Source organism: Haliotis rubra, unplaced genomic scaffold (genome assembly GCF_003918875.1).
Source record: "Haliotis rubra isolate DU_JTF1 unplaced genomic scaffold, ASM391887v1 Scf121, whole genome shotgun sequence".
NCBI lineage: Eukaryota > Metazoa > Mollusca > Gastropoda > Lepetellida > Haliotidae > Haliotis > Haliotis rubra.
This window is the reverse complement of record NW_025765126.1, coordinates 2,091,280-2,114,281: the sequence shown is the minus strand read 5'-3', so window position 1 is coordinate 2,114,281 and position 23,002 is coordinate 2,091,280. Positions and strand designations below refer to the sequence as shown.

At 39.8% G+C, this 23,002-nt stretch overlaps 1 protein-coding gene across 1 annotated transcript; it reads right to left on the bottom strand.

Annotated features, from left to right (window-relative positions):
- Window positions 1–4,894: 4,894 nt before the first annotated feature.
- LOC124265338 lies at window positions 4,895–18,594 on the bottom strand. The gene is made up of 9 exons (XM_046700120.1): window positions 18,327–18,594; window positions 16,237–16,350; window positions 15,683–15,907; window positions 8,223–8,415; window positions 7,785–7,903; window positions 6,813–6,975; window positions 5,798–5,905; window positions 5,433–5,453; window positions 4,895–4,946 (listed from the first exon to the last, which is right to left on the bottom strand). Exons 1-8 carry the CDS (start codon window positions 18,592–18,594, stop codon window positions 5,444–5,446), a joined length of 1,200 nt encoding a protein of 399 aa, XP_046556076.1. The 3' UTR covers window positions 4,895–4,946; window positions 5,433–5,443.
- Between the last annotated feature and the right edge of the window lie 4,408 nt (window positions 18,595–23,002).

The following is a 23,002-nucleotide window of genomic DNA, read 5'->3' as shown; positions in this document are numbered from 1 at the left end:
GTTAGGTTTGCTATATTATGTACATTGTTTGACAACATAGCAGTGTTTCGTGTTAGGTATACTATATTACGACTCATTATTACGATAAAAAGTGTTCGTGTTAGGTATGTCATATTATGTTCATTGTATTACGACATAGAAGTGTTTCATGTTTTGAATGCTATATTATGTTCAGTGTATTACGATGTAGATGCGTTTCGTGTTATGTATGCTATATTATGTACAGTGTATTACGACATAGATGTGTTTCTTGTTAGGTATGCTATCTTATGTACAGTGTATAAGGACAAAAGTGCATTTCCTGTTAGATAAGCCATATTATGTACGGTGTATTACGGCATAGAAGAGTTTCGTGTTAGGGGTGCAATGTTATGTACTCATTATTACGACATAGAAGTGTTTCTTGTTGGGTATGCTATAACGTGTACAGTGTATTTCGACATTGAAGTGTTTTGTGTTAGGTATGCTATATTATGTGCAGTGTATTACAACATAGAAGTGTTTCGTGATAGGTATGCTATATAATGTACAGTGTATTACGACATGGAAGTGTTTCCTTTTAGGTATGCTATATTATGTACTGATTATTATGACATAGAAGTGTTTCGTGTTATGTATCCTATCTTATGTACAATGTATTACAGCATAGATGTGTTTCGTGCGAGGTATGCTATATTATGTACTGTTTATTAAGACAGACAAGTGTTTCCTTTTAGGTATGCTTTATTATGTAAGATGTATTACTTCTCAGATGTTTTTCCTGTTAGGTATGCTATGTTATGTACAATCTATTACTACTTAGAATTGTTTCGTGTTAGGTATGCCATATTATGTACAGTCTGTTGCGCCATAGAATTGTTTCGTGTTAGGTATGAATCATTATGTACAGTGTATTACGGCTCAGATGTGTTTTTCTTGTTAGGCATGCTAAATTATGTACTGTGTATTACGCCATAGAGATGTTTCGTCTTAGTTATGTTTTATTATGTACAGTGTATTACGACATAGATGCGTTTCATGTTAGTTATCCTATATTATGACTAATTACTACGATAAAAAAGTGTTTCGTGTTAGGTATGCCATATTATGTTCATGGTATTACGACATACAAGTGTTTCATGTTTTGGATGCTATATTATGTTCAGTGTATTACGAGATAGATGCGTTTCGTGCTAGGTATGCTCTCTTATGTTCAGTGTATTACGACATAGGTTCGTTTCCTGTTAGGTAAGTTATATTATGTACAGTGTATTACGACATAGAAGTGTTTCGTGTTAGGTATGTTATATTATGTTCAGTGTATGACGACAGCAAAGTGTTTCATGTTTCGGATGCTATATTATGTTCAGTGTATTACGACATAGCTTTGTTTCGTGTTAGGTATGCGATATTATGTTCAGTGTATTACGACATAGAAGTGTTTCGTGTTAGGAATGCTATCTTATGTTCAGTGTATTACGACATGGAAGTGTTTCGTGTTAAGTATCCTATATTATGTTCAGTGTATTACGACATAGAAGTCTTTCGTGTTAGGTATGCTATATTATGTTCAGTGTATTACGGCATAGAAGTGTTTCGCGTTAGGTATGGTATATTATGTACAGTCTATTACAACAAAGAACTGTTTTGTGTTAGGTATGCCTTATTATGCTCACTGTATTACGACAAAGAACTGTTTCATGTTTTGGATGCTATATTATGTTCAGTGCAATACGACATAGATGTCTTTCATGTTAGGTATGCTATCTTATGTACAGTGTATTACGAGATAGAAGTGTTTCGTGTTAGGTATGCTATATTATGTTCTGTGTATTACGTCATAGACGTGTTTTGTGTTAGGTATGCTATGTTATGTACAGTGTATTACTGCATAGAACTATTTCGTGTTAGGTATGCTATATTATGTTCTGTGTATTACGTCATAGACGTGTTTTGTGTTAGGTATGCTATGTTATGTACAGTGTATTACTGCATAGAACTGTTTCGTGTTAGGTATGCTATATTATGTTCAGTGTATTACGACATAGAAGTGCTTCTGGTTAGGTATGCTATATTATGTACAGTTTTTGACAACAGAACAGTGTTTCGTGTTAGGTATGCTGTATTATGACTGATTATTACGATAAAAAAGCGTTTCGTGTCAGGTATGTCATATTACGTTCATTGTATTACGACATAGATGTGTTTCATGTTTTCGATGCTATATTATGTTCAGTATTACGACGTAGATGCGTTTCGTGTTAGGTATGCTATATCAGGTACAGTGTATTACGACATAGATGTGTTTCGTTTTATGTATGCTATCTTGTGTACAGTGTATTACGACATAGGTGCATTTCCTGTTAGTTAAGCCATATTATGTACAGTGTATTACAAAATAGAAGTGTTACGTGCTAGGTATGTTATATTATGTTCAGTGTATTACGACATAGAAGTGTTTCGTGTTAGGTATGCTCTATTATGTTCAGTGTATTACGATATAGAAGTGCTTCGTGTGAGGTATCCTATATTATGTTCAGTGTATCACGACATAGATGCGATTCATGTTAGGTATGCTATATTATGACTGATTATTACGATAAAAAAGTGTTTCGTGTTAGGTATGCCATATTATGTTCGTGGTATTACGACATAGAAGTGTTTCATGTTTTGGATGCTATATTATGTTCTGTGTATTACGACATAGATGCGTTTCGTGTTAGGTATGCTCTCTTATGTACAGTGTATTACGACATAGGTGCGTTTCCTGTTAGGTATGCTATATTATGTTCAGTGTATGACGACACAAAAGTGTTTCATGTTTGGGATGCTATATTATGTTCAGTGTATTACGAAATAGCTTTGTTTCGTGTTAGGTATGTTATATTATGATCAGTGTATTATGTCATAGAAGTGTTTCGTGTTAGGTATGCTATGTTATGTACAGTCTATTACAACATAGAACTGTTTCGTGTTAGGTATGCCATATTATGTTCACTGCATGACGACAAAGAAGTGTTTCATGTTTTGGATGCTATATTATGTTCAGTGTATCACGAGATAGATGTGTTTCGTGTTAGGTATGGTATATTATGTTCAGTGTATTACGTCATAGAAGTTTTTTGTGTTAGGTATGCTATATGATGTACAGTGTATTACTACTTAGAACTGTTTCGTGTTAGGTATGCTATATTGTGTACACTGTATTACGACATAGAAATGCTTCTAGTTAGGTATGCTATATTATGTACAGTGTTTGACAACATAGCAGTGTTTCGTGTTAGGTATGCTATATTATGACTCATTAGTACGATAAAAAAGTGTTTCGTGTTAGGTATGTCATATCACGTTCATTGTATTACGACATAGAAGTGTTTCATGTTTTGGATGCTATATTATGTTCAGTGTATTACGACGTAGATGCGTTTCGTGTTAGGTATGTTATCTTATGTAAAGTGTATTGCGACATAGGTGCATTTCCTGTTAGGTAAGCCATACTATGTACAGTGTTGTACAAAACAGAAGTGTTTCGTGCTAGGTATGTTATATTATGTTCAGTGTATGACGACACAAAAGAGTTTCATGTTTTCGATGCTATATTATGTTCAGTGTATTACGACATAGAAGTGTTTCGTGTTAAGAATGCTATCTTATGTTCAGTGTATTACAACGAGGAAGTGTTTCGTGTTAGGTATGGTATATTATGTACAGTGTATTACGGCATAGAAGTGTTTCGTGTTAGGTATGCTATATTATGTACAAAGTATTACGACATCGATGAGTTTAGTGTTAGGTATGCTACGTTATGCACAGTGTATTACGACATAGAAGTGTTTCGTGTTAGGTATTCTATATTATGTACAGTGTATTACGACATAGAATTGTTTCAGTTAGGTATGCTATATTATGTAGAGTGTATTACGACATAGAAGTGTTTCGTGTTTGGTATGCTATATTGTCTACAGTGTATTACGACATAGAAGTGTTTCGTGTTTGATATGCTTTATTATGTACAGTGAATTACGACATAGAAGTGTTTCCTGTTTGATATGCTATATTATGTACGGTGTATTACGACATAGAAGTGTTTCATGTTAGGTATGCTATATTATGTAGAGTGTATTACGGCATATAAGTGTTTCGTGTTAGGTATGCTATATTATGTACAGTGTATTACGACATAGAAGTGTTTCATGTTAGGTATGCTATATTGTCTACAGTGTATTACGACATAGAAGTGTTTCGTGTTAGGTATGCTATATTATGTACAGTGTATTACGACATAGATGTGCTTCGTGTTAGGTATGCTATATAATCTACAGTGTATTACGACATAGATGTGTTTCATGTTAGGTATGCTATATTATGTAGAGTGTATTACGACATAGAAGTGTTTCGTGTTAGGTATGCTATATTATGTAGAGTGTATTACGGCATAGAAGTGTTTCGTGTTTGGTATGCTGTATTAGGTTCAATGTAATATAATATTTCTGACTGCCGCTTGAGCCATCCACGTGAACTGTGTTGTAAACACCATGAAATAAAAGGTATCGTTGTAAAAAGTAAATGATATTTCTTTCATTTTTATTTCATCTAATTACTTCCGAAGGCCGCTCAAAGATCATAAATCTTCCGCATTTGAAGTTGGTTTGGTTTGACCTCGACTTTTAAAAATAACTATTCAGCATTGTTTAAGCATTAATTTTAAAGCTGCAGAGTTGAGCATTGTGTTGATAATCTGATTACATATGTAATTATTGTAAAACATGTTTTGGCATTATGTAAGGACAAATACATATTACTATGAAATATTCTATGTGAGTTTCCCTGCAGACGTATCTTACACTGACTATTGGCAAACATTGACAAACATGTTGCAAGTGTACTTTTATTGACAAAACAATGTCCATACACTCTTTGCCATTGCTTTGACTTTTGGGAGGCCTGGCTTCTGTTGTGACCTGAACCTGCAAATGCAAGACAAATCGATATAAGCAAATGAATTACTTCACCTGATAATATCATAATACTTTTGTACATGTATCTATAGTATTACCAATGTAATGACTATTTTATATTTATATGCACTACTTGATAGGAATTCATTCAACATACTCGTGATATTGAAAGAATTTACGCTTAAGCAGATATGGCATAATCTTGAAGAAAGGTTTGTGTCTTATTCATTAATTTACAAATGTCATTGAGACAGCGTGCTCTTATTAAGTTACATTGACAATAACAGAGAGATTTTAAGCTGCTTGGAGAATATCGTAAGTTTGTAAATATGACAGATGTTTCTTGCATATATTTAGATCAAATGTAGCGGAGTGTAAAACCGCAATCACTAACTCACAATTACTATAAGTAATATCGCAGATTTATCACGAGTTGAACATAACCAATCACGCGTACTGAAGAAATATCTTGACTGAGAACAACAATTAACATACCGTCATCAAATTCATGCACAGCTGTAATAGGAAAATAAACATAATTACAACTGAGAGTTTTAGCATTGAGTATGTATCTAAGCTAATACTAAACACATCTAAATCATTCTATCATTGTTCCGAGTTGTTTATATAATCGTGTACACGTCTTGTTTAATTTTTAGTAAAGATGCTGGCAATAGACGAGTTACAATAACAGTAACAGTTCAGTAATACCATGGAAACTACCAGTTAACCTATGAAGAAAGTTGTTAAAGCATAACTCAATATATATCAATATTCCGTAACTTGGTCTCTGACACTTTAAAATTTGTTTCTGTTGCAAAACATTCGTCGGCTACTAATTCATTTTAACAATTTCATACCAGAATGTTGGATCAAATGCAACAGACGGGCATGGGGATGGAGTCGACTCGGTGTATGTCAGTGATCCAACACGCTGAAATGTGTTAGTATTGAAGATCTGAAGTTCCCTGAAAGGAGAAGTCTTCATTTGGTTAATTTGATTCATTGGAAGTTTTCAAATATGCAATGCTAGATATGTAATTTATGGAAATTGTATATATATCTCAATAAAATTCTCAAACGAGAACAAACAATATATCCCAAATAATTCGTATCATGGTTCTCACAAAGTAGCTTGTTGCGAGTAGATTTGATATGATGCAGTTTCTCAAACGTTCCGTTTAACATCACGTGTTACATGTCAGGTATTTCGATAAGTGATACATAGTTTGATCTCGTCATGTCTTTCCGAACTTGTCTCGTGTACGTCCTCAAGTTTATCGTCAAGAAAACAATACTAGTCTGGTGGGGTTTGTTTCCAAGATTCTTCGTCGCAGTTACATGCTGTCGCGGTTTGTTCCACTCTTCTTAGTTTGTCAAAGACGTAAGACATTATAAAATAAGTATCACAACACAATGTTGTCAACATCCATCATGAATCATTTTTTTTTTTGTGGTTGGTACGAATTTCGGACACATGGTTTCTTTTACAGTATTTTCGGAAAATGCCCCCCAGTCCCGCTTTCCACGAATATCAACTCAAGGTCCCTTACAACAAAACACCCATACTCGTCTTCACAGCTACTCCCCTATACCTAATCTGTTACCTGTATAACCATGAGGATTCTACGTTTGTAGGATGAGGTTCCGTCTAAGAATATCGACAGCAGTTACATCATGAAAGAGGCTGCTACACAAATACCTTGCCCCTAAGCAAAATGAATATGTCATCATAAACCATTAACGGTTTCCTATCGACACAGTGTTACAACCGAACTCAATTCCCCACATGGGTACAGTGCGTGAAGCCAATTTCTGGTGTCCTCCACCACTAAAAACGGCTCACTCACTTACTCACTGGAACATTGAACTCACGCATCGTTTATGTTTGCGACGTAGAGGAGCGAATCGCAGGGGTTGATAGCACTGGTGAAACCACATCTGCCGTCGCTGGTTGGCGGCCTCAGCTGTCTGTATGTTCGTTGGACCGGATCATAAATATACACGGCTCCAGATTCGTCGGTAAACACTACGTGTCCTATATTACATAAATTTAGATTGATTGTGTAAACTTTGAGGCAAACATGCATGAGAAAACAATATTCTACTCAGAAGACTGCCATATCAGTACGGAGTCATCACAAGACACTATCCTTTATTACTGATAATACTACAATGGAAACAATCCATGAATGATAAAAATGTATATTGTTTATACCAAAAAAGAACTTTTTAGAATGAATCTGGTGGACAATACAATATGTTCTTTGTGTAATGATTCTGTTGAAACTCTATGCCATGTATATTGGGAATGTGATGAAACCAAAACTTTCTGGAAGAAACTTGAACAGTGGATTAATTATTGAACCACATAATCTTATCTGCTAAGATATATTTTACACTTGCTCATTGACAAAAACAATTCCAAAGTTGATAATTACTTAAGGATATTGAAAGACATATTTACCACTGAATCATTCATTGCCAGAAGAAATAATAATGTTGAAAGCTTTTTAGTCAAATGGTTTCCTCTCATCCCTGAATTTAACCCTGAATGACTATTAAACAAAGAACATATAGCTAACATTGATATTCAATGCACTTAGTGTACTATATCGCTATTGAGCCGACTAGCTTGTATGTGCACACATTCCGCTATATGCTTCAACATGTTTTGTACTCATCACATTGGGAACAATAAAAAAAAAAAATTAAAAAAAATGTTTAGATGTTTAGATGATGTCTTAGATGATGTCTTAGATGATGATATTTGACAGATCTAGGAACTAGGCACTGCTTAGGAAAAAGGAAATGGCGATGAAAACAATTTGTGACACATATAATTACCATTAGCGGCAACGTCAAAGTCTTTTATGTTTGTGGAAAAGAACAGGACCTGTTCCCACCCACCAGTACCATCTAGTCGTCGTCTTACAATCTTCTGACCATCAATCATGTACACGAAGCTGCAGGAAAATATGAATGTACAGGAATATACTTGTCGACGTCCTCATACAAAGTTACACAATACAAAAAACTGTCAGCACATAAGGCTTAAGGCTTGAACAATCTCACTGAAAAGAAAACCCTTCCACGATCATCGGAGTCTATTGTCAACTTGAGTATAATGGAAAGCTGTTCATAATACAATGTCTTCCGATTACGCAACACCTCAATTACATCATTATCATCCTGATATAGTTGTACATAGTAAACATATCCTATTTCATTTCAGAAAAGGACTGTCCTAGGACTGGTATTTCTACTGTCTATCTGTGTACACACCCGTTATGAACCTCAATTCTTCCGGGGACGCCGTCAAAACCGAAGAGCAAGGTAATACGTGGAAATACGGTCCTGTTGAAGCAATAGATGCCATTGAGAGTTGCATTGTCGAATGAAATGGCTACATAATCATTCCCTGTGTCAGGATCGTAGATAATGCCAGTTCCCACTGCTGTCGATGTCAATGGATCATCTGAAAACAACAAACCCGAAACGTTGTGGAATAACTGTTCATCCATGTCAAATCATTCAAAACATTCCCCATGGTCCCTAGTATGGTGATCTACCTTCAGTTGTTGGTAATCTATAGCCTGTTTTTACATTGTCTTGTCATTTCTAGTTTAAATGTTTTTGATTTAATTGCTAGTTTTAATTGAATATCTGTGATACACTAGTATCTTTATTGTTCTTCGTCAACAGGCTTTTAATTTCTAATTTTATTGATCTATAATACAATTATTAATTGTTCTCGTCACGATATGGCTTAAATATTGCCGATGTGACGATAAATATTAATTCACTCACTCACTCATTCAAAACATAATCCCACCTACCCCAACACCCAATTCCATCATGTTATTTACTATATTTAGTATAGTAATATGCTGAACACGGCCCACACCATCAAGAAAAGTAGCCGTTCCCTGATAGTACATTGATATGTTGAACATTACCCACTCCAGCAAGGCAGCTAGTCATTCCATGGTAGTATATGGATATGTTGAACACGGCCCACCACAATATCATGAGTTCTCGTTCCATATTAGTACACATGTTGAACACGGCCCAACCCAGCAAGGCAGCTAGTCATTCCATGATGGTTTATCGATATGCTCAACATTACCCACCCCAGTAAGGCAGCTAGTCATTCCATGATGGTATATAGATATGTTGAACATTACCCACCCCAAGGCAGCGAGTCATTCCATGATAGTATATAGATATGCTGAACATTACCCACCCCAAGGCAGCTAGTCATTCCATGATAGTATATGTGATATGTTGAACACGGCCCACCCCAAGGCAGCTAGTCATTCCATGATAGTATATTGATATGTTGAACACGGCCCACCCCGACAAGGCAGCTAGTCATTCCATGATACTATATTGATATTTTGAACACGGTCCACCACAATATCATGAGTTCTCGTTCCATATTAGTAGACATGTTCAACACGGCCCAACCCAGCAAGGCAGCTAGTCATTCCATGCTAGTATATAGATATGCTCAACATAACCCAACCCAGTAAGGCAGCTAGTCGTTCCATGATAGTATATACATATGTTGAACACGGCCCATCCCAGCAAGGCAGCTAGTCATTCCATGATAGTATATGGATATGTTGAACACGGCCCATCCCAAGGCAGCTAGCCATTCTATGATACTACAGTGATATGTTGAACACGGCCCACCCCGGCAAGGCAGCTAGTCATTCCATGATAGTATATAGATATGCGGAACATACCCACCCCAAGGCAGCTAGTCATTCAATGATAGTATATTAATATGTTGAACACGGCCCACCCCAAGGCAGCTAGTCATTCCATGACAGTATATAGATAACCTGAACATTACCCACCCCAAGGCAGCTAGTCATTCCATGAGAGTATATAGATATGTTGAACACGGCCCAACCTAGTAAGGCAGCTAGTCATTCCATGATAGTATATTGATATGTTGAACACGGCCCACCCCAAGGCAGCTAGTCATTCCATGATAGTATATAGATATGTTGGACACTGCCCATCTCAAGGCAGCTAGTCATTCCATGATAGTATATGAATGTGTTGAATACGGCCCACCTCAAGGCAGCTAGTCATTCCATGATAGTATATTGATATGTTGAACACGGCCCACCCCAAGGCAGCTAGTCATTCCATGATAGTATATGGATATGTTGAACACGGCCCATCCCAAGGCAGCTAGCCATTCTATGATACTACAGTGATATGTTGAACACGGCCCACCCCGGCAAGGCAGCTAGTCATTCCATGATAGTATATAGATATGCGGAACATACCCACCCCAAGGCAGCTAGTCATTCAATGATAGTATATTAATATATTGTTGAACACGGCCCACCCAAAGGCAGCTAGTCATTCCATGATAGTATATAGATAACCTGAACATTACCCACCCCAAGGCAGCTAGTCATTCCATGAGAGTATATAGATATGTTGAACACGGCCCAACCCAGTAAGGCAGCTAGTCATTCCATGATAGTATATTGATATGTTGAACACGGCCCACCCCAAGGCAGCTAGTCATTCCATGATAGTATATAGATATGTTGGACACTGCCCATCTCAAGGCAGCTAGTCATTCCATGATAGTATATGAATGTGTTGAATACGGCCCACCTCAAGGCAGCTAGTCATTCCATGATAGTATATTGATATGTTGAACACGGCCCACCCCAAGGCAGCTAGTCATTCCATGATAGTATATTGATATGTTGAACACGGCCCACCGCAAGGCAGCTAGTCATTCCATGACAGTATAGTGATATGTTGAACACGGCCCACCCGAGCAAGGCAGCTAGTCATTCCATGATAGTATATACATATGTTGAACACGGCCCATCTCAAGGCAGCTAGTCATTCCATGATAATACCGGTATATGGATATGTTGAACACGGCCTATCCCAAGGCAGCTAGCCATTCCATGATGCTACAGTGATATGTTGAACACGGCTCACCCCGGCAAGGCAGCTAGTCATTCCATTATAGTATATAGATATGCTGAACATTACCCACCCCAAGGCAGCTAGTCATTCAATGATCGTATATTAATATGTTGAACACGGCCCACCCCAAGGCAGCTAGTCATTCCATGATAGTATATTAATATGTTGAACACGGCCCACCCCAAGGCAGCTAGTCATTCCATGATAGCATATAGACATGTTGAACACTGCTTACATCTCAAGGCAGCTATTCATTCCATGATAGTATATGGATGTGTTGAATACGGCCCACCCCAAGGCAGCTAGTCATTCCATGATAGTATATTGATATGTTGAACACGGCCCACCGCAAGGCAGCTAGTCATTCCATGACAGTATAGTGATATGTTGAATACGGCCCACCCGAGCAAGGCAGCTAGTCATTCCATGATAGTATATACATATGTTGAACACGGCCCATCTCAAGGCAGCTAGTCATTCCATGATAATACCGGTATATGGATATGTTGAACACGGCCTATCCCAAGGCAGCTAGCCATTCCATGATGCTACAGTGATATGTTGAACACGGCCCACCCCGGCAAGGCAGCTAGTCATTCCATTATAGTATATAGATATGCTGAACATTACCCACCCCAAGGCAGCTAGTCATTCAATGATCGTATATTAATATGTTGAACACGGCCCACCCCAAGGCAGCTAGTCATTCCATGATAGTATATTAATATGTTGAACACGGCCCACCCCAAGGCAGCTAGTCATTCCATGATAGCATATAGACATGTTGAACACTGCCCATCTCAAGGCAGCTATTCATTCCATGATAGTATATGGATGTGTTGAATACGGCCCACCCCAAGGCAGCTAGTCATTCGATGATAGTATATTGATCCATCAACACCCGAGTCAAAGAACATCGCACCTCTGTTGCTAACTCCGACACCAAATCAGCTATCTCTCACCACATCAAAGCAAACCCCAATCATCAAATAGAGTGGTCCGACTTCACCATTCTCGCCAACAACCAAACGGACTTCACTAAACGCAAGCTCACCGAAGCCATTCACATCAAACGCCATAAGCCCACCATCAACCGTGACCAAGGATACTTCATTCCATCAGCTTATGATCCAGTCCTCCACCAAGCCCAATCTATTGTATAACATCCCACCTATTGTATAAACATCCCCCTTTATTGTACCACTCCTGTATTTACACATCTTTGGCTTCCATTCACTATCCCTTGTGTACTCACTGGCTTCATCAGCTTACTGCTTAACCAATTATGACAATTATGTTGTTTCCTTTGTCTATTACAATGTATGTAGTTCCATTGCTATACACAGTATAAATATGCAGCTCCTCCACTTCATGTATCACTCTTGCTTGACAACGGTACAAGAATCTGTATTGAAACGTCGCACTCACGAAATAAAGAAGTTGTTATCCATAAAAACTTGTTCCATATTGTACATATCAACTTCTAAAATGCCACTCAAACATGTATATTGATATGTTGAACACGGCCCACCCCAAGGCAGCTAGTCATTCCATGATAGTATATGAATGTGTTGAATACGGCCCACCTCAAGGCAGCTAGTCATTCCATGATAGTATATTGATATGTTGAACACGGCCCACCCCAAGGCAGCTAGTCATTCCATGATAGTATATTGATATGTTGAACACGGCCCACCGCAAGGCAGCTAGTCATTCCATGACAGTATAGTGATATGTTGAACACGGCCCACCCGAGCAAGGCAGCTAGTCATTCCATGATAGTATATACATATGTTGAACACGGCCCATCTCAAGGCAGCTAGTCATTCCATGATAATACCGGTATATGGATATGTTGAACACGGCCTATCCCAAGGCAGCTAGCCATTCCATGATGCTACAGTGATATGTTGAACACGGCTCACCCCGGCAAGGCAGCTAGTCATTCCATTATAGTATATAGATATGCTGAACATTACCCACCCCAAGGCAGCTAGTCATTCAATGATCGTATATTAATATGTTGAACACGGCCCACCCCAAGGCAGCTAGTCATTCCATGATAGTATATTAATATGTTGAACACGGCCCACCCCAAGGCAGCTAGTCATTCCATGATAGCATATAGACATGTTGAACACTGCCCATCTCAAGGCAGCTATTCATTCCATGATAGTATATGGATGTGTTGAATACGGCCCACCCCAAGGCAGCTAGTCATTCCATGATAGTATATTGATATGTTGAACACGGCCCACCGCAAGGCAGCTAGTCATTCCATGACAGTATAGTGATATGTTGAATACGGCCCACCCGAGCAAGGCAGCTAGTCATTCCATGATAGTATATACATATGTTGAACACGGCCCATCTCAAGGCAGCTAGTCATTCCATGATAATACCGGTATATGGATATGTTGAACACGGCCTATCCCAAGGCAGCTAGCCATTCCATGATGCTACAGTGATATGTTGAACACGGCCCACCCCGGCAAGGCAGCTAGTCATTCCATTATAGTATATAGATATGCTGAACATTACCCACCCCAAGGCAGCTAGTCATTCAATGATCGTATATTAATATGTTGAACACGGCCCACCCCAAGGCAGCTAGTCATTCCATGATAGTATATTAATATGTTGAACACGGCCCACCCCAAGGCAGCTAGTCATTCCATGATAGCATATAGACATGTTGAACACTGCCCATCTCAAGGCAGCTATTCATTCCATGATAGTATATGGATGTGTTGAATACGGCCCACCCCAAGGCAGCTAGTCATTCGATGATAGTATATTGATCCATCAACACCCGAGTCAAAGAACATCGCACCTCTGTTGCTAACTCCGACACCAAATCAGCTATCTCTCACCACATCAAAGCAAACCCCAATCATCAAATAGAGTGGTCCGACTTCACCATTCTCGCCAACAACCAAACGGACTTCACTAAACGCAAGCTCACCGAAGCCATTCACATCAAACGCCATAAGCCCACCATCAACCGTGACCAAGGATACTTCATTCCATCAGCTTATGATCCAGTCCTCCACCAAGCCCAATCTATTGTATAACATCCCACCTATTGTATAAACATCCCCCTTTATTGTACCACTCCTGTATTTACACATCTTTGGCTTCCATTCACTATCCTTGTGTACTCACTGGCTTCATCAGCTTACAATTAACCAATTATGACAATTATGTTGTTTCCTTTGTCTATTACATGTTGAACACCATGTAGTTCCAATATGCAGCAGCTATCATTCCATGATAGTATATAATATGCAGAACACGGCCCACCCCAACAAGGCAGCTAGTCATTCCATGATAGTACTATGTTGAACACGGCCCACCCCAGCAAGGCAAAGTTGATTCCATGATAGTATATTGATATGTTGAACACGGCCCACCCCAGCAAGGCAGCTAGTCATTCCATGATAGTATATAGATATGTTGAACATTACCCACCCCAAAAGCAGCTAGTCATTCCATGATAGTATATAGATATGTTGAACACGGCCCACCCCATCAAGGCAGCTAGTCATTCCATGATGATAGTATATTGATATGTTGAACACGGCCCACCCCAAGGCAGCTAGTCATTCCATGATAGTATATAGATATGTTGAACACGGCCCACCCCAAGGCAGCTAGTCATTCCATGATAGTATATTGATATGTTGAACACGGCCCACCCGGCAAGGCAGCTAGTCATTCCATGATAGTATATTGATATGTTGAACACGGCCCACCCCGGCAGGGCAGCTAGTCATTCCATGATAGTATATTGATATGTTGAACACGGCCCACCCCAGCAAGGCAGCTAGTCATTCCATGATAGTATATTGATATGTTGAACACGGCCCACCCCGGCAAGGCAGCTAGTCATTCCATGATACTATATTGATATGTTGAACACGGCCCACCCCGGCAAGGCAGCTAGTCATTCCATGATAGTATATTGATATGTTGAACACGGCCCACCCCAAGGCAGCTAGTCATTCCATGATAGTATATTGATATGTTGAACACGGCCCACCCCAAAGGCAGCTAGTCATTCCATGATACTACATTGATATGTTGAACACGGCCCACCCCGGCAAGGCAGCTAGTCATTCCATGATAGTATATTGATATGTTGAACACGGCCCACCCAGGCAAGGCAGCTAGTCATTCCATGATAGTATATTGATATGTTGAACACGGCCCACCCCAGCAAGGCAGCTAGTCATTCCATGATAGTATATAGATATGTTGAACACGGCCCACCCCGGCAAGGCAGCTAGTCATTCCATGATAGTATATTGATATGTTGAACACGGCCCACCCCGGCAAGGCAGCTAGTCATTCCATGATAGTATATTGATATGTTGAACACGGCCCACCCCAAGGCAGCTAGTCATTCCATGATAGTATATAGATATGTTGAACACTTACCCACCCCGGCAAGGCAGCTTCCATGATAGTATATAGATATGTTGAACATTACCCACCCATCATTCCATGATAGTATATTGATATGTTGAACACGGCCCACCCCGGCAAGGCAGCTAGTCATTCCATGATACTACATTGATATGTTGAACCCGGCCCATCACAACATGATGAATTGTCCATCATTGATAGTGTATTGCAATATTGAACCCGGCCCAACATGATAGTTGATGGTGTCCTGACAGTCCATTTTTACTCTTGTAAATAATACATTATTCAACTTACACTTGGACAAAAGATGTTGCAATATATGAACAAAGGTATCATTTACATACCATTGTCATCGCCTAATACGATTTCAACTGAATCCGGTGTCAGTCGACATCGAACTTCAAATGGACCGTTCCTGAAGTAGTCAAATCCATAGGTATCACCGTTGATGTAAACAGCCCAACCAGTTACATTGGTATCGGTATTGAAGCCGTTCTGGATGACACCATTGGGATCCACCACGGCAACATCAGTTCCATCACAAGTAGCCACGAACACTGCTCCGGTACCTTGAGGAACATTGCATCAATGTAAAGTCAACAGGGCAGTCTACGATCTAACTGCACCCCATCTTAAACATAAAGGTTCGTAAGTACAGATTTCAAGATAGCAATGTATCTCGTGAGTTGGAGGTTGAAATGATCTGCTGGCGGTTGGAACACATTTGAAGTGTAGAAATACCATACAAACCACATAGTAGCTATTTCTAGCTGAATCGTTCCTGCCAAGACATAAACTGGTCCATAACAAGGTTCTCTTCAGGCAAATTTCTAATAATCAACACTGTAGCTTTTTCATCATTCCAATATTATCATTTCACTCGATTATATGAACTTACGATCTGGGCAGTCTGTTGGGGCGCTGAGAGTGACATTGTCTGCATCAACAATAAGCTCTTCCAAAGCAGTTCTAAAGTTTGAGACTCTTGTTTCGAAGCACTCGGGGGAAGCATCTGAAACAAGAATAAAACTGTGCCAAGTTATGTTTAATTAGCTTGGAAATATAGCCATCTAGCTGTAATATTGCTGAGTGCAGTGTTAAACAACAAACCAAAGACACGGAAAGCATATGCAGCGGTTTCAGACAATATTTAGGGGCAGTATCTGTGGAATCATCTGGAGCAGGACATGACGTGTCGGCACCAAGTCAGAAAATATTCAATCGATGGCTAGGTGTGGGTGAACTATCCTTTCCCGGTTTATGGCCCTGCGAATTCCTGTCTGGAATCACTAACGCTGTGAATTAGCAAACACAACACAAGTAATATCAGCTAAACGTTTGCCTGTAAGATGTGGGAATCCGTTCATGAGCCTTCAAGACTAGCCTTAACCACCTGATAATAAATAAGGTAGGCAACATTGACTTCCTGAGCCGTCCTGCTAACAGAATTTGCAACAACCTGGTCCAGTATTCTACAGGACCTGTTTTTTATGGAATCCGAGAAAGGACATTGCCGTCTCAAAAACAAGTAAAATGAGGCAAAATAAACTAAAACGCGACACGCAACATTCATCGTAAAAACCATTGGAGGTAACAAAAGACCAGTGAAGTCTGAAATAGAGTATAACATTTTCTGCACATGCGTAGACTTATTGACTTTCTACACATGCGCACCGGTAATCGAAAAGGGCGACAACGCATATATTTTGTCGCATTGTCGCGTGTCGCGTTTTAGTCATATGTTATAATACATACTATACTCAATATTTTAACAAAGCGCGACAATGCGACAACGCGACATTTTGATCAAATGTCGCGCTGTCGTATTGTCGCGTGTTGCGTTTCAGTAAATTTTTAGGCTGTTTTTACACATCTTACTTAGGGCGACAATGCGACAACGCGACATATTTTGACCTTGAAAATTGTCGCTTTGTCGCCTGTCGCCCTTTGGAGGAATAAAAAAATATTATTCAAAACGCGACACGCGACATCGTGTTTTTGACTCATTTTGCTTGTATTTGAGAGGGCGAAAACGCGACAATGCGGCAACGCGACAATGTCCCTTACAGGATTCCATAGTTTTTCGTATATTTTGAAAAGGTGGCTTTCGATTTCACATTCAGAATAATGCAGAACAATTCTACTCTGGATGGAAAGATCAATCCATTTCCTGTTCTGGCACTTAGATGTGAGATGTTGTATAATCTCCAAACACTTATGGTATTAAAGCAAAAAAATATTTGTCTTTTCTTCAAAGAAAGCCAAATAGTAATCAATCGTTCTTTCCAACCAGGAAAGGGATCAGTGTTTTCTTGACATCCGCATTACATACCTGATATTAAGGAGGTAGTATTTATGCAGTTCTGTAAAAGGTTTGCATAGAATTGTTTGTTTCTTGTTTAACACCGCAAACCCGACAATATTCCTGCTATACGACGGTGGTCTGTACAGGCAATTAAGTGATTAAGAGCAAGAGCATACAAACCCATATAGATTTAAACACCACAGTGACTACTGGCTTCACACAATCAAAGCCAAGTCAAATGTTAATCCAGTGATGTTCACACATCATATATGCATATTATTCAAACAACAATATAATTCCATGGCATCAGTTCCCTTGTTTGCAAATTTCAAATTCAAGATCATTTAGTGTTTGTCTAACAAAGGGAGTTTCGTAACACACGTATCCCTACAACACCATTGCCACAAGCGGTGCTGCAGTCGGAAATTAACCCCATTCCGCCTCTTCGATTAAACAACACATATCGCACCACTGGGCCAATATTTTCTTGTTGCACTGTACTGAATTATTATAGGATTGTGTCCATTCAATGCAGGTCAAACTGGTATCTGTTTGAAACTACTTAATTTTAGCGAAGCCATGAAATGGGACAGATGTAAATGCGAACATTTTAACATACATCCCGACATATTGCATGTCTATAAATAATCTCATAGTAACACATAATATAGTTTGTCACTTACCCAGGCATGGACATTGCTCGTCGATGAGGTCGAAGACAGAAATTAAACTGTTGTTAATGTTACTAAGTGCTGTGCTGAGGTTCACAAGCTTCTCCAACAGAAGACCTGCTTGTGGACACGATGCAGACGACGGAGGTATTAGAGGGGGAGGTGCTTGTGTGGCAGGGGGAGGTGCTTCTGTGGCAGGGACAGCTATTATAGCGAGTGTTACTTGTGTGGCGAGGACGACCAGGAACAGACACAGGAAGCAGTTGGAGGAGAACATCATCTTGACTCTTCTATCAGCTGCTAACACGGATCTACCCGGGACCTCATTTATACTGTTGTTACCTGTCCACGTGGGTCGTTGTAGTTACATCATCTGATTTCAGTCACATGGTTGTTCAGTTACGTGGCTTTCAACATCTGCTTTGTCCATAATTCTAGACAGAGAACTATGGGCTACAATGGTTTGAATTGATCTGTCTGTCTATATCCCCTTTTTGTGACCAGCACGACAGACGAAATTGACAACAGTTTGGATAACACTTCTTTCTGCATGTGCAAGGACGCACTTGACGTCCCACTACCTATAGATAGAGCAGTGTCTGTCGATACTGATTTACACATGTACAGAACACATCTAACTTTGTCTGCATGTGGTAAGTTCATCGTTCACTAAGGTAACCTTAGTGCAATGTTTAAGAGGGCGTCCTTTACACAAAGCAATTTGGTATTAAGGTGATGAGTACAAAATCACAAAGATCACAAACAACTGAAGGTAGATCACCATACTAGGGTGCAGGGGATTTGCAACTTTTGGTTTCATCGAAGAGGAAAAATAATAACGTCTACGCTGTGGTTGAGCTCGAAGCTTTACCTCCCAGGAGGACAATAAACGCTGACACCGCCTTTGTATTAGGTACTTTATTACCGAAAGGTGATGCGGCTTGGCTAGTCTGCAGACCAATTCAGAACATTCACTTTATGTGCCGGTTCAAGATATTTCATGGTTGATGTGCTTTTACTGAAGAGGAAAAACGTCTCGCGCCACCTCGGGCTTTCCTCCCACATGAACGCTGACACACCGTAGGTACTTCTGTGAGACCAATTCAGACATTCACTTTATTGCAAAGATAGTTGATGTACTGAAACCATGTTTCTTCGTATGTGTCACCTGTCATGGATTATCACTTTGTATGTAAGCAATGTGGCGGCTATATGGAGTCAAGTCGTAAATTTAGGAATGAAAAATATATGCATACAAGGAACGTTTCCGACGATATCTATTCAGAATGGATACAGCTGGTTTGATTCATACATTGAGCTTGTTATGCTTACCCCATGTCTAGTAAGTAAATATTTTCGTTGCAATAATTATATAATTAACGTGAAAAATTAATAGTGTTAACAATTAATTATTTGATGTATCTAATATTACTGTCCTCGTCAATGCCGTTTAGAGCCATCTCACAGGCATTGTAGTTGCTGTGTTTGTATCTTGATGACTTGTGCGTATCTTTCTGATGAGAGTATATCTCGATAAAGTCACATCTATGAATGTGGACTATGGTCAACAAACATCTGTTAAATCACATTTAAGAAAGTGGAAACTATCGATTTTGGTACGTAACAGATTGTGGCCCATTCAATCCGTTCAGATAACATTAATGCATAGATAACGGTGTATTCAGAATACATATTGAGCATTTATGTCACAATTTGAATAGGTGAGCTACGAGACTATATAAGAATTAATCATAGTGTGGCTGGTTTCTCATGGTCCCTCTGTATTTGACTTATATATCTTTGCCAGTGTCTTCATATTCAATACATGTGCATCTTGGCCATTTTATTCATCAAAAGTCAAGTTTTGTTAGGTCCTGCTAAGTTTTTTCACGGTCAATCCCAGTATATGTGATGGGCTGTTGCGAAAAACTGGCTGCTGAGTCTCGGAAGCTCAAAGGCGCACTACAGTTCAACCGACAGTCCACTACGGATGTCATTACGTTTCCTCCCTGCCTGTCGCGTTCCGATGGATTCCCTCACGTTTTTTTACATTGTGATCAAGGTTTTGACACGTGTTGCGCGTTCTGCCAAGACTTTATACGGCTGAAGCGTGGACGCCGGCCAGCTTTGGACCATGTTTGTGCCCACGTTATAAAACTAAGGCATCCCAAGCAATAGCAGCCATATTGTATCCTGACAAACTAGAGCAGCATGAACCCCCAAGATGAAGAAGATTTTGTGTTTGTATGTTTGCTGGGGGCATACATCGAGTCCTGGCGTCAGCAAGAAGGCCAGCATCAGCTGCAGAGAGGAATTGCCAGAGAACGCAACGTGCCGTATCTCGCCTGCTCTTTAAACCGTCACACGCCTGGATGCATCGTGATAGAACGGGACGAATCGGCTACCATACTATCTTGCTTGCCATGAAAACCGGGACAAAATGGGCCACAAAGATGAAACAATTTTGACAAAACGCCAAACAAACGTGGCCGAAGACTTGAAAGGACCGTGAGATGAACAGTTTAAAAATCTGGCACGGCATCCACGGCAATCACCGACTATCACGTTTGTTTATTCAGTTCCCCCATGTTGTCTTACGTCCATCCCGTTTTGTCCCCGTTTCGGCGAAACGGGACTGCCGTGGCCGAAGGGAACATAATGTAACCCTAGCATAAGAGCCACCCCAAATCAATCAATAAGTTTGAATCTCCGCCACGATATTTCGTCATGCATATGCAGTGTTTTTGCAACGTCAAACGCAAACTCGGCCGTCCGTCATCAACAGGTGAATCTTCCCCCTGATCTCAAATACCAGTGATGTTGAGCTTGACACCTCACTGATCGTGTTGCTTTCTTCTCTGGGCATAACACGCGGACGTCTGGTAGGTTGTCTAATGTTCCGCTGGTCAAATGACGATGTGGAAGTCACACTGTTTTAACACGCCACTTGGCATGATGAAATCTTGTGTTTCTGAGAAGGGCTGTATTTTCAGTTCCCGATAGACAACCAACGTTCCTTCCAATAGACCTCAGTAACGTGACAGCATTCCGCATACCAATACCTAGCCCTCTTAGAGCAGTTGTTAGTTGAGGAGGCCACATATTTGCTTAGCAACAACGACATCAATTGATTTTTCATAAACGAAAGAACGACCCCTTCTCATTGAAATCAATTGATTTTTGACATTACAGCAAAAGCATATCGAGCACTTTACTGATACCAGAGGCTCATGTTTCGTAAAATATGACCTAAGAGTACATATATGTACTCTCCATCTTAATGGATATTGCACGTAATGTTCGGCTTTGATCGTAGCACTACATATCTTAAATCTATGCGCCCGAAGGATTAAAAGAATCACACAGACAAACATTATGATAATTATGATGATATATACTATTAAAAAAAAGAAACGCATAACCAAGAAATCTGTTGCGAAAATGTTGTATTTTCAAACACGTATAATGCGTCCACAATTAGACTTTAGTATATGAATTTTTACTTCAGTTTAGAGACGGAAATGTCTATACAACCAAGTGGATAATTTTACATAACGGGGACGTTGAGCGCTAGAATGACGACGTAGCACGGTCCCGACGTCGGGTCTCCTGGCTCTCAGTCCAATCTCCCTCAGTCTGTTCCGTACAGTTTGACCGGATATCCTCCAAAGCCCAGGCACCCTGGCTGCTTTGCTCTCACCCGTGGCAGTACGATGACGCAAATGTAATACCCGGATGTACCGATCTTGAGCTGCAGTGCTGACTCTAGGTCTGCCTGTACGGAGACGGTCATTTGTCATACCTGTTTGGTTGTAACGAGCTGCAAGCTGTGATATCGTGCTCAGGCACCTGGCAACAGAATATTGGTAATCTCCAGCGTGCATTCTTTCAATGACGATGTACAGTGTCGCAGCGTCAATACGTGGCGTAGTAATCTGACCTTGAAAATCCTTCTGAACGAATGCCGATTTCCGAAAGCAATCTGGATTTTTATAGCCAGACAGTGCATGCTCCTTGCTGCACAATTTCAACTGCAGGGTGATTTCTGTTGTGTTGTGTTGTGGTGATTTTTGTTTTAATCCTTGTAAGAAATCTCATTAAAAATAGACATTTTCAGGTAAAGTCGATTTTTCACTTGTGCAATTGTGTAAAATCATGTTATCAACACTTGTGTTACATTTTGACGATTGTGTGAACACAATAGGTAATTGATAGATTTAAAAACATACAAAACTCCTATGCGTTTCTTTTTTGGATAGTATAACTGACAAAAAGGACAGATGCAATAAAATGGTGTTCCTCTTGAGACTCGCGCCGCATTTAGCAATACAATAGCAATATCACGACGGGGAACACCAGACATGGGCTTCACACATTGTTCCCATGTGGGGAATCGAACCAGGGACTTCAGCGTGACGAGAGAACGTTTTAATCACAAGGCTACCCCACCACCCTACCTCTTGCGACTGTTTCGGCACATAAATATCTTGGTGTTTTCTTCACACCTAAACTCTCGTGGGAATCTGACAAGAAGCACCTTAGCACAGCAAGCTGGGAAAAGTATGTACCTGTGGCTTAGCTTCGTAAGCTGAACCCTAAAGAGTCTGTGTTTCCTTTCCCTGTGTTTCAGGTGTTTGGGGTTGGGAGAGAGTCCAGGTAATTGAAAATGTACACTTTATTACGTCTTG

Coding starts and splice junctions, on each gene's coding strand:
- LOC124265338 (XM_046700120.1), bottom strand. CDS start 18,594: ATGATGTTCTCCTCCAACTGCTTCCTGTGTCTGTTCCTGGTCGTCCTC. Junction 15,908..16,236: donor CCCAACAGACTGCCCAGATC/GTAAGTTCATAT, acceptor ATGTTCCTCAAG/GTACCGGAGCAGTGTTCGTG. Junction 7,904..8,222: donor AGAATTGAGGTTCATAACGG/GTGTGTACACAG, acceptor ATTTTCCTGCAG/CTTCGTGTACATGATTGATG.